The sequence below is a fragment of the Fringilla coelebs genome (assembly GCF_963513975.1).
Source record: "Fringilla coelebs genome assembly, chromosome: 15".
In the NCBI taxonomy this organism is placed as follows: domain Eukaryota; kingdom Metazoa; phylum Chordata; class Aves; order Passeriformes; family Fringillidae; genus Fringilla; species Fringilla coelebs.
Window position 1 is genome coordinate 13,594,040 of NC_140041.1, and position 12,661 is coordinate 13,606,700.

Here is a 12,661-nt window from a genome sequence, read left to right on the forward strand (position 1 = left end):
ACTTTAAACCATGTAAGCTTTTTCTGGAAGATCACAGTGAAGGATCCTGGCTGTTACACAAAAGGATCTCCTCTCTAGTCCTTGCTCAGCGTCTGCACCGTGTCTGCAACAGAAATGTGATGTGAAACATCAGAGAAGTCAACATAAACATCACCTGACCCCTCTCTCACCTACCAAGAAAGACCAAGAAATTGCATTGCTCACTTGTTCTCACAACTGCAGTCAGGCAAACGTGCCCACCTATTGCCCACCCAAGTTCTATCCATTTTTGTCTCTTGAGCTCTTTTGCACCTACTGTAAACAAGCTGAGCTGCCCCGCTGCTGCATGAGCGTCCCCCTCTTTTTTCTATAGTGCCCAGGGATGAGGCAGGGCAGGCAAGGTTGATCACCAGCTCAGCTTCCCCCATCCTGCCCATGGTGGGCACAGATCCCTCCAGTACAGGCTGGAACACTCACCTTTTCTCAACAGCCAAGGTCCAGAGCTAAGTTGGAGAGGTTGGAGGCTATTTCATATTTTTCCTCACACAGGCATGATAAAACCTTCCCATTTCTGTCTACTTTGATCTTACCTTAGTTTGCAGTTGGGGGATTTTGAGAATGATGAGTGCTTATGAAGAGGGGTGAGGGCCTAGCTGGATGTAAGGTTTGTGCCCAAGGTTTTTGCCAAAGCCTAGCAAAGCTTCTGCCGTTTCCCAGGCTTATTTTCATTGGTCCCAGATGATGTTCCATGCCTGTACTGACTTCTGTGCATCCTGGTTTTAATCTGTTTACCTATATATTGCCCACCAAGTTTTTTATCCAGAGACATTCCTGTGAAGAAATAGTAGACACATTAGTGGATCTGAACCCAAACTCCAGAGACAAATCCTCCTGCTTTGCTGAATATTTTGATATGTCTTGGCATCCCACGAGGTGCTGGACATTCAATCCATGGCCCCAGCTGCATTGCCACACAGTGGGACACCCCAGGCAGTGTCCTGCACTGGGCAGCAATGTCCCTGCTGCTCTTGTCCCCACTGTGAACATGCAGCAGCCACCCCTCACATGGGCCCAGAGGTTTTCCATACACACTCACCTCCAGCAGTGCACATAGCTAGAAACCATCCACCAGTTCCTGAGCTTTTCTGAGTCCCCTCTGCTTCCCACAGCAGGAGAGACAGAGACACTGTAATAGGAACCTCCCTACAAGGACCTGATTTTGAAAACAAGCACAGGATGGACTTTTGCAGGCTATGAAATGGGCTTGCCAGGGATGCCTTGTGTTGTTGAAATGTAATGACAAGGTAGACTCTAAATTTTGTGGCAGATGGATGTGATTCCTGAGGCCTTTGCAAGGCATTGTGAGAAAGGAAGGTTTTTCCTAGACCATGATGGCAAGCTGCTTTCAGGGACACCCAGGTGTGTCATGCAATTAAAAGACCTTTATCAAAGACACACATTTCCCAACCCTCTTCTCCGGTGAAAGAATTTTGGTTTTGTTAAAAAGAAAAAATTGGAACAAATCCTTCTAGTGCCTTGCCCTGGCTTTGTAAGAAACTGGCAGATTTTCAAATCAAAGGTGCCTTATGCTGAGCAGCCCCTTCCCCAGCCATCCATGTGCTCCTGCACATCCCTGGCAGCACTCTGAGACAATGGCCAGTGCTGTCCTTCATTGCTGAGCTTCAGGCCTTACCCCACTAAAGTCTGCCCAGCTTTGGGGGTAAAAGCTCAACTTCTGGAGCTGCCACCTGCTCTAAGGACAATTCATCTTCTGGAGACTGCATCAACTCAAGGTGCCATCACCCTGTGCTGCCAATGGGCTCTGCTCACACTGGGTGACAGAAGGGACCAGCCCTGCTGGGAAACTCAGCAAATTTGGCCTGATGCCTGTCAGCCAAGGAGGATTAAATAATGACAAAGGGGATGATGGACACGGTGCCACGTTTGCGAGTAACAGACGGGAAGGTGCCTGGTTGCTGCAGCAACAAGGCTGGGAAGATGGGTTTTTCTTTTGGGAAGATGGGTTTTTCTTTCTCTTTTCACCTGCCAATCTTCCCCCCACGTCAGGGCCCTGCTGCTGCAGGAGACGAGCAGTGACATTTACACTCCCACTAACAAGCTGGTTCAGTGATGGGCAGCTCTGCAGGAGAGCATCTGGAGTCACAGAGCCTGAGCAGAGAGGAGGGGAGTGTCCTCTCAAGCACATAGAATAATTTGGGACTTTTTGTTATTATGAGCATTGCTGGGACAGGATCATGCATGGAAACAGCAGGCAGAGCCTCAGTGGGGCACTCAGGGTTTTTGACCCTTTGTGTGGGTCAGGTCCTGCAGCTGATGGGAGCAACGAGATGTCACTGCTGCCCACAGAACATCTCTGCATGTCCTGCTGGGAGAGGGAAGGAAGAAAAAGGATGTTAAAAGGAGGATTCACAAGAAGTCCAGCATCACCACAGGAGCAGTTTCACTTCTCAGCCTGTTCATAGCAGCAGGCTGTGCCATCAGCCGTGCTCCTGCAGTTCAGCATTCCTCAGTGCCCCAGGAATCTGCCTTTGGCTCCTTGAGAGAAACCTTACTAAGGAAGCAGAAGTGAAACTCAGGCTGCTTTTTCTTCCCTGTATCTTTGCCACCACTGTGTCTCTCAATGCTTTTCTTTGCCTTCTGGATAAGACAAGGTTCAGTTCGCCCAGAGTGTCACAGTAATAATAGGAACAGCAGTAATAGGAGTAATAACAATAACAATAATAATGCTACTGCAAAGTAAATGTAAGAAAAACATAACAGCTACAAAATGAATTGTAGTGGTGGTGCAGGAAACTGCTTTGGGTCATCTCTTCTCTCTTACTGGTTGTTTTGCATCTGGTATGAGGAGGAAAGTGGGAATTAAGAACCAGCAGCCTTTCCTAGTTGCCAGACTTCTCTGCCCCTGCAGCCTGCTGAGGAGGTGCCTCATTGGACCATGAACCCCAAACTGGGGGAGGAAATAAATATCATGGCAAATAAACCCTGAAATTTGTGTATTCCCATGCCCAACAGAGCCAAGGAAGGCGGATTTCCTAAGGATCTTTGGCTGCAAGTCAAAGACTATAGTAGGGATGGCAGTGATCCATTTATTTGAAGGAGAGCATCAATGGGTTTTCTCTTGTCTAGAGTGCCATCCTTCTGCACAAAGCTTGGACATTCCTGATATTGTGGAGATTTCCATCCTACTGTCAAATCAAGATTAGGCTGACAATTATTAGTAATACACAGATAAACAGGCTGCTCCACCAGCATCCCTGTCCCCATTCTTCCCTCTGAGCAGAGAGCATGTGCTAATCAGCCACATCCACATTTCATTAAGAAGCCAGGCTAAAAGATTAGGATGCTGAGAAGGGTAGCCCCCTTTTTAGTGTCTTTACCCCTCTCTGAAGCTGGGGCAGCTCCTTCAGACCGAATTTTAAAGGGCAAAGTACCTGATATGTTGTTACACAGTTTCCTCTGAGTAATTGCTCCGCTTTTCTACTTCTCCACTAAAAAATCCCAGCATTTCCCAATTGGTGCTTAAAAGTACACCCAACAATCTGCAGAGAAGAGATGACTGAACAAATATACAGTCAAGCCTGGGGGAAAACTGCATGAAGGCAGATTAGAAAAAGACCAGAGAAATAATCTTTCAAATATTGAAACTGCAGAAATTAAGAGGATATTTGCAGAAATCTCTCATTACAGAGAGCACACAGGAAGCATCAAGATTTCAACCTGACCAGTGCATGAAGGTTTTACAAGAGAGAAACCCAATCTTTCCACCATGACAAGTCCCTTGTCAAAGTGATCAATCAGCAAAGCACAGAAAATGAGGTCACTCATGGAGTTTTTTCCAGCAACTGAAACTCAGCAGGAATGGCCCCATAACATCTTTCAGCAGAGGGTTCAGGATGGAAAGTTCCTCCCCATTGTACCAGAGCCCACAGTGGGAGCTCCAGCTGGGAAGAAGCTTGGCAGCTTGCATGGGCAGTGGGTCAGATGAAGGAGGAATAGAAGAAAAAATATCTTTTTAGCATTCTTGACTGGAACCCACATTTCTTCTCATTAAAAAAACAATTATATTCTCTTCTGTTAGAGGAGGTTTTTTTAATTGTGAAAATTGAGATGTTTTCATGCCTTGAGGGTTGACTTTTTTGCCTTCAAACCCTAATACAGAAAAAGACAGAATCCTTTACAAAACATACTTGCAGAACATACTAGCCTGAAAGACTGTACCAGTGTCAGGCAGGCTGCCCTGTGGTGAAACCTTCCATGCTCGTGCTGAAGTTCCAGTTTGGACCCTTTCAACATTTCAACACCACTCCAATATCCTTTTCTGATTCCTGAATCCCCTCCCTTCCCAAAAACTGTGGGTTGCCTCTTGTAAAACCTGCCAAGAATCAACTGTCCTACAAGGGCTGTGCCACCCACCAGTCCACGTGTCCATGGAGCAGCAGAGAGGAGCACCAAGAGCTGTGCAGAGGCTTCCTGACCAGCTGCAGACGCTTCCACAGGCGCCAGTGTTCTCCTTTAGCTGTGTGGCTACATCTCAAATGAGCCAGGTGCAATTTCCCTCCCACGGCCTCAGAGCAGGGCTGGCGATGCTGCTCAGACCCTGGTGGCCCCAGCAGATTTGCACTGAGCTGCTGGGCTGGCCCTGGGGAATCTGTGCTGTCAAATAGGTATGGAGTCAAAATTGCAGAGCAGCAGCAAGCACGAGCAGGGGACTCTGCCTGGTTCACGGTAGAGAAAAGCTGTCCTAGAAACAGGAGCCTTGCACATGGAGCTGAGCCAAGTTTGGGATCCTGTTGCTGCCCAGATTATCCTCACATCCCGACTCGACCTGGTCATCGTGGAGGAGAAGGTTTTGAAAGCTGCAGGGGGTGACATCAGGGTTAGATGTGGGAACTTGGTTTCCCTCGCAGTGAAATGAGTGTTTCTGAGCTTTGTCTCTTCCCCAGAGAGCCGTGACGATTCATTAGGCAATTGTAAAATCAGAATGTGGCTGCTGACTAAAAGTTGCGGCTCATTAATAGCCCTATTTATTGCCAACCAAATAATTAGCTTAGACATGCATCAGCAGGCCTTGATTGCATATGAAATAACTGCCTTATTACATAGAAATCAAATGAGTTTCTGAGGACAGCTCAGGTGTCACCTCAACCCCAGAATCGAAAAGGAAGAGAAAAAAAAAAATGGAAAAAAAGCCCATCCACTTCAATGTGTTGCTCAGCAACAGAATTTGCGGGGGAAACAATCTAGGAATGAAGGAATGAGCATTTCCAAGAGAACAGGTTATTTCAGGCAAGACATCAGGGACGAACAAATGTCACAGAGGAGGAAAACTTCAATTTTTTTTTCCTCCTTTAATCAATAATTCAAACTAGACATTTTGGATAAAACAAGCATTTAAGTTAGCTGATTAAAAAACAGAGATCCCAAACCTTTACCAAGAGTCACATTGCTGAGGAAATGTTTATTTGTTTGTGTGAGGGAAACGTTAGATTTACTAGACACCGAATTAAAAATTGAAAAACGCTCTTAGAAATGTCACTTGTTCATTTAAAGAGGAAGATGATGTAATGCCAGTACTGCTATGTTGTGCAGCATCCTTCCCAGAGCAATGCCGTATTAATTTTGCTTTTCTCCTTTCCCGTGTGCCCTCCTTTCCCTCCCTTCTCCTCTCTCTTCCAGGACAAGACGAGCGCGCTGAGCCTCAGCAATGTGGCGGGGGTTTTCTATATCCTCATCGGTGGGCTCGGACTCGCCATGCTGGTTGCCTTAATCGAGTTTTGTTACAAGTCCAGAAGTGAATCAAAGCGGATGAAGGTGGCATCCCCTTCCACGGCCTTTCACACCTCCTCTCTGATCCTCCCCCGGCTCCAAAGCTGCCTTCACAGACGGATGCAGACCATGGGTGGAAAGCCAAGACATAGGGATAATGAAGTGACTGTGTCACTCAGCCTGCTAGAAAGGAATAGGACCAGCTGAGGAAGCTGATAGAGGGTCAAGTGGGCTGTCATGGGGAGCTGATGCAAGATCAGACGTGTGGCAGAATGCTAATTCAAAACCCAGACGTAGAGCAAAACCACACCACAAGCAGCAACAGAAACACATTGAAATTCCTTAAAATGAATGAAGGCAATGTGTGTGCAGCGTGGATGAAGTGTGCTGGGGCTGGTGTGATACAGCCAGTGCTGCAATATGGAAAAATCCCCAAACCCAGGCTCCTAACAGCAAGATAAAACTGGGAGAGTGCAGTAATGATTCACATCCTGTTGTTCCCTTTGCTGGCACCCTGCTGGCACCATTTCCAGGCTGACAATATCAATACATGCTCAGAGCATTGTTGCCCTGGAATGGATGATGTGGGCCTCCAAATCCCAGAATGATGGATCCTCTTTGAGAGAAATTGGCCTCCAATGTCTCCCATAATGGTTTTTTTTAACTGCACCCTGTCTTGGTCTTGCAGAAGCATATTTCCTGCAGCCCAGGAGATCTGTTTCAGCCCTAAATTCTGGTGTGCCTGAATTTCTGAGTGTTGTGTCAAGAGTGGATTAGATTTGAGAGCCTTGGAGATAGACATTTAATGCAGCACCTGTGGAGCAAGTACATCTGAGCAATCCCTTATACAGATACTGGGGTGTTAGGGGAAGCAGAGGGATGTGTGACACATCCCTTGTGTTCCTCATCTTGACCTCTCCCATGAGCATGGAATTTGTTATGGAAATCTGAAGCACACAGTGAGTTTCCAAAAATCCAAATAGGTTTTTATTTCACTGAAACTCACCCAGAATCAAAAGGAAAATAAGCAACTGCTTCTTTGGGTTTATGTTGCCATTTCACAGCATGCTCAAGGTTTTGTCAGCAATAATAACATTTCTAATGCACTGAAAATGTGCTACAGCTCTTTTCCCATTGAGGTCCAGGAAATTCCACAGGCAATGAGAGCTACCTTGAGCACAGGGGTAAAATAATATGAACAAATAGTGTCCATGGAACTACAAAGATTGGATTATAATTTGTGCCCACTGTAAATCTAGGTATGGCACAAATGCACTGCAAGAAAAGTGTCAGAATGCAATAGCTCAGTAGCTATTCCAGATTTATCTGTTAGGGAAAATTCTTCACCTGAATATCCCAGTCCAGAAAGAATGATGGTACCCTTGGAGATAGCTTGAATGCAAAGAAAACAAATTGGCTTTATTTTTTAGATGAATTGTTCTAAGCAGGTCGTTTCCTTAGATCTCTGAAAGCAAATGTTTTGGATATATCTGAAACAGGAAGATGAAATTTTGTTTCCTGAATTAGGCTTGCATTTCCTAGTTACCTCAGTCATCACTGTAGACAAAAACACAGGCACATGCTCAAGTTCTCACATGAGGAAAGTTAAACATATGTTTGCAGTGAATCAGAGTCCACCGTGCATAACAGTCCTGGAGTAGCAATAGCATCTCTATGGGGGAAGTGTGTAAAATACCTCTGCTCAGATCCAGGATGACTGTTCTTATGTTGTAGAGTTTGAAGAGGTTTTTGGCATATGGCACTGATGCTTTATACCCCAAAATACTGCTGAAACATTTAATTTTGCATGTAGAAGAGGTGTGAATGAACAGAGCAGATGCAGTGGGGACATGGAGAAAGTGAGAGTCTGAATGGAGACAAGGAAGGGGAGAACAGTTACAGAAAGACAACACTGGTTAATATTATAATTTCTCCAACATTGCAAAGGACAGGGGGAGACCCCCCCGTCTTTCCTAAAAAGGGTTTTTGTTTAATCCCACAGCAATCAATCAACGAAGCCATACGGACATCAACCCTTCCCAGGCCGGCTGCAGCAGGAGGCAGTGGAGAAAATGGACGTGTGGTCAGCCACGATTTCCCCAAATCCATGCAGACCATCCCATGCATGAGCCACAGCACTGGCATGTCCCTGGGAGCTACGGGATTATAATTGGCCTTTTGACCCATCTCCTGGGTGAGAGCAGGGGCAGCCCAACTCCACCTCTCCAGAGCCAAAAAACATACCCAACACCAACAAGACAAACGATGATGACAGAAGGGACAATTGGATGGATCTTCTCAAGGAAATCAAATAAATTTCCCTTTTTATTTGCAAACAGATCCACTGGCAGGAGAACAGAAACAGGTCTGTACTGCAATAAGGAGAGTGTAATGGGATTTTACAGACTCGTGAACCATCCCTGATCAAAGAACCACTGGAACACTAATGAGGACTATGCCATTTTGTTTTAACTTGGTTGTTAATAAGTCTTAGTGTGTGCAATATATATATTTTTTCTTACTAATTCCTGTGGTGTCAGGGTAACATCAGCCCTTTCCCCCTTCCCTGCTCAGTCCTTCAATCTGGTTTAGTTTGGGATGCAAACCACAACGTCTGAGCTACTAAAGGCAAAAAAGGAAAGACCAACATGTGGCGAGTAGAACTCAGTGCAGGGCGTCAGCATTGACCTCTTTTGTCCATCGTGGTTCTGCCTTCGTTGTTCTGTGGTGAACTTGGGCTGTGGAGTTATTGCAGCGAGGCAGACAGAGCTGCCCCCAGCTCTCCCTGCAGCACGAAGGACTCGATGCAGGAAGAAACCAGAACACAAACACGAGGCTGTTTTACAGGGGGAGAAGTGATGGGTGAGTTTGGAAAGCCCAGGTAGCGTGAGGACAAGGCAGTAATTCTTCCAGAGATGATGAGCGGTGATTCAAGAGGAAAATCACGTGCCTGGAGTGCAGAGTGGCAGACTGGAGCAGAGGGTTGGTCTAAGATCACGGTCGGCTGCTGAAGAGGGAAAGCAAATGTGGCATTTATTCCCCTCACGTGTGACTCTCCTGCCCAGGTTAGTGGGGGCTAATAAGCAATTGTGAACCATTTCTTCATTGCTTAGCTTCTGTGTGTGCTCCCTTGCTGGTGGTCACATAAGGGAACCACCCCGGGCCAGGAACAGGCCATCTCCAGACACCCAGCTCTAGACAGCTGCCAGTTAACCAGCGCAACGTGCTACACGTCATGGGCTGCAACGGGGACACCCTGCCCTCCTGCTCTGAAATCCCTGTAGGGCCATCCTTTCCTAACTCAGAGGGACATTCTGTAGGTAGCTGGCCAGAATGGATTCCTGGAAGGAGCTGCTGAAGCAAACCAAGGAGGAGATCATGCAAGAGCTTAATTCGAGCAACCATGACATTCAGCAGCATCAGTGCTGGTCACACTCAGTCTCCCCACTAAGCTGGGGCTTGTCTGGGTACAAAGCCAACAGTAGCAGATTCCCATTCGTATCCTTGGAGAGGGGGAAGCATCCACAAGTCAGGAAAGCAGGCTGCTGACCCCAAACTTGGTGTTGCAGAAAGCCACAGTGCCAGACAGGCAGCTGGGGGTCCAGCCACAGGCCTGGAGGTCAAGAGGGCAAGAATGGTTTTCCAGAACCACACAAAAGGTTCATTCTGTGAATCTCTGGCATGGACAGACAAATGCTTCCCACCCTGGTGGACCTGAGACACCTCAGGGGTGTGACATTCTCAAGTGAAGGATTCCCAGGGGAACATCTGGTGAGGGAGAAGATCTGTGGGGCAGGGGCTACAGTGAGCCCACTTGGCCTGGTCCCATCTCACTCATGGCAAATAAAGTTCAAAGGTTCTCACAGAGTCCAACAAATACCTGTCCAGGGACTGAGCTGCTGCTGGAGCATTCTGAGCTGCTTTTTCTCATTTTCTTTACTTTTTTCTGGTTTTTGCAACATAGCAAGAGAGGAGCCACGAAAGAAGGGAAGGTGAAGAGAAAACGATGCAGGCAAATGACTGGCACAGGTCTATGAAAAGAATCTGGAAGTAAGGCTGGAAACTGTGGGAATACCAGTTTCCATTAGTGTATGACTGTGCAGAGCAATACATTTACCACTTCTAACACCAGCCTGGTCTGAAGCATCAGCTCCACTTATCCACTTGTCATGCTACAGTTTGGAGACCAGCAAGTCAGAGTCAAGGTCCCAAGCCTGGGCACAGCATGTCTTGTGCCAATGTTTTCCTCTGTCCAAAACTGGGAACATTATGATCTTCATCTCTCATCACTGAACATGAACTCCTTTAACAGCCACTCCAAGCTTCACTTCAGGGCGCTTTCTGTTGTTCATCCTTCTTTTTAACCTGCTTTTCTTAATTTTAATGTCAGTTCTGTGTAATGCCAGCACAAGTGGAGGCATCCTTATCAGCACAAGCTCTTTTTTCCATGTCCAGAGCTCTCAGATGAGTCTCCTGTCCCAGCTCTTGTCGTGTTCTGGGCCAGTGTGGTGGGAACAGGCTACTGGTCCTCCTCCAGGAGCAGGAGTGGCAGCAGGTCACAGCAGTCTCGTGAGCAGCAGCACTGCTAGAACTGGCCACCTGTGACATGAAGATGTGAGATGCAGCTGTGAAAGGCTTTTGATCAGTGGAGGGGTTACAGAACAAAAAAAAAGAAAAAAAAAAGTGAATAGGACAAAAGCGTGGAAAATGTAAACTTGTAATATGTATTTTTACTACACTTTTCTTAAAAATAGAGTAATGGTAAAACTCTTAAAGACATTGACATTTTTTCTCAACAGGATTCCATATTTAACAGTTTTGGCTTTCATTAAATTTTGCTCTTTGGTACCTGGATCTTTTATTTAACAGCTATATTTGTTTTAACTCTCTTTTGGTTTCTCTTTCGTTCTTTTCTTTTCTTTTCTTTTGGCAGTACTGCAAAGGATTTTGCTTTATCAAATGCAATGGTGTTTTTCTTTTCACATTTTCTTTTTTTGAAGCAACATTTTTATTGGTAATTATTATTTACACGAAAAAAAGGAAACTATCAGCTGGAATTTTAGAACCAAGGATCCATGATCCATTTCTCATACCTGTCCATGCCGTTTTGTGCCAGTGCTGGATGTGTGGAAATGAAAATGATGTTACCCCTCAGGCAATATTACCCAACCTGAATCAAAAGAGATTTCTTTGATTTTTGCTGTGTCTGACTTGTGAACAGCAGACGAATAAACTGCTTCAGGTTGAAATTGGGAATCTATCTAATATTTACCCAAGAGTCAGGAAACTAAATATTCATTGGGTTCAAAATTAATGATTTTGCTTTGTTTGGAGTCTTGTGGGGTTATTTTTTGAGGAGGGCTATTAGAGGATTTTAGCTTGTTTATACAGAGAGAGAAGACCTGGCCAGCTCAGAGAAAACTCAGAACCAGCACTGGTCCAAAAATCCCTACCAGGATCAGCTTTCCTAGGAGCTCCCATGCTTTTTCGGAGGCTTGGACATTTAAGATGCTTCTCACTCAGTTTTCACACAACTGACCTGCTAAGTTCCTCATCCAAAAGCCTGTAGGGAGAAAAAGAGAAAGATTTAAAGGGTGTTGGACTTTTATGCAAATACTGACAGCTGCTGAGGTAAACTGCACTCATTAATGTCATGGTCTTGTGGAGCACTGGGTGTCACAGGTGGGGAAGGACTCCCCTTCCCACATCCTCACTCCCAGTTATCATCTGGGAAAGCTGAGACACACAAGTGCCTTTGGACCAGGCATCCCACAGGCCAAGGCTAGAGAACCAAGATCTCCAGCATCCACAGGTGGTGTCTTCCCCACTGGTAAGTTTTAAATACAGAATCAGCATGAGGCAGAATTAATGTTTTGAGAGGGCCAGTGAACCCTGAGGCTTCAAACAGCAAGAGATTCCCAAGCACTGGGGCCTGAAGGAGAGGCTTCCCAAGGGCAGGTTATCCTGCATCATCCCAGTTTGGTCTTCTACAATTCCCTAGGAATCCAGTGCTGTGCTGGGGGCTTGGATTCTGTCACAAAATGCCCTTCTTGTTCAGTGGTTCACTTTTGGATCCCAGTGAGATTACAAAAATGCACAAGAAACATTCCTTTAAATCTTAGGGTGAACAGGACAAAATTTCCTCCTAGTGGCAAACTCAAATATTCCTTCTAAAGTCTCCAGCAAGAATCCTTCTTCAGCAGTTGTTGAAGCAAAAAAAAAAACCTCTCTGAACCCTGAAGTGCAGCAGGAGAGCGACAGATGCATCACCCAATCCATTCCTTTGCTGTGGGGTCAGGACCCAGAGCTGGGATGCTCCAAAAAGATTTGGCTGGGCTTGATTGTCCCACCTGCCCCCAGGTGCAAGCAGAACTTAAATGATCCAAGTTCAGGGAAGGGACAGGGGGTGCATGAACATGTTCTGTAAACCAGTGGGTACCACCGGCCTGCTCAGCTCCAGCAACTCAGCGCTGTGTGTCCATCAAAAGTTTTGGGAGACAAGGGGAAGTTTTCACTGTGAACAGGGGCTCCTGCTCAGTTTCCAACAATATGGTCAGTCACCCAGGTCTCACACGTGGCTCTGGGTCCCAGGGGAACATTTCTGTGCACATTTCTAAGCCACATGTCAGAGCTTAGGCACCACCTTGAAGATGGAAACACTTGGGTTCCTACCAGCAAAGTACCAGCATAACCCCAAATCCCTTCTGGGGACCTGTTCTCTGGTGGCTTTTGTGCTGCTGGCCCCTCCTAAACACAGATGCCCCAGTCACCTTCATGTTACCTGTGAGCATAAATCAGTTTGTCATCCACCAGTGCTGGTTTTGTGTCTTGGTACCCCACTGCTGACTGAAGTCCCTGTGCTCTCATCTCTGATACCCAGGTAATTAATTAATTA

The 12,661-nt window shown here is 46.2% G+C and overlaps 1 protein-coding gene across 4 annotated transcripts in view; it reads left to right on the plus strand.

Moving 5' to 3' along the window:
* GRIA1 (glutamate ionotropic receptor AMPA type subunit 1) overlaps positions 1–7,936 on the plus strand; it is a gene marked incomplete at both ends in the record, with an annotated part of 113,352 nt that extends 105,416 nt beyond the window's left edge. For all 4 annotated transcript variants that reach the window (XM_084215738.1, XM_084215737.1, XM_084215739.1 and 1 more), the window contains 2 exons: positions 5,677–5,811; positions 7,748–7,936. In XM_084215738.1, the coding sequence (XP_084071864.1) occupies positions 5,677–5,811; positions 7,748–7,936 (324 nt within the window). The remainder of the gene's footprint in view (positions 1–5,676; positions 5,812–7,747) is intronic.
* Between the last annotated feature and the right edge of the window lie 4,725 nt (positions 7,937–12,661).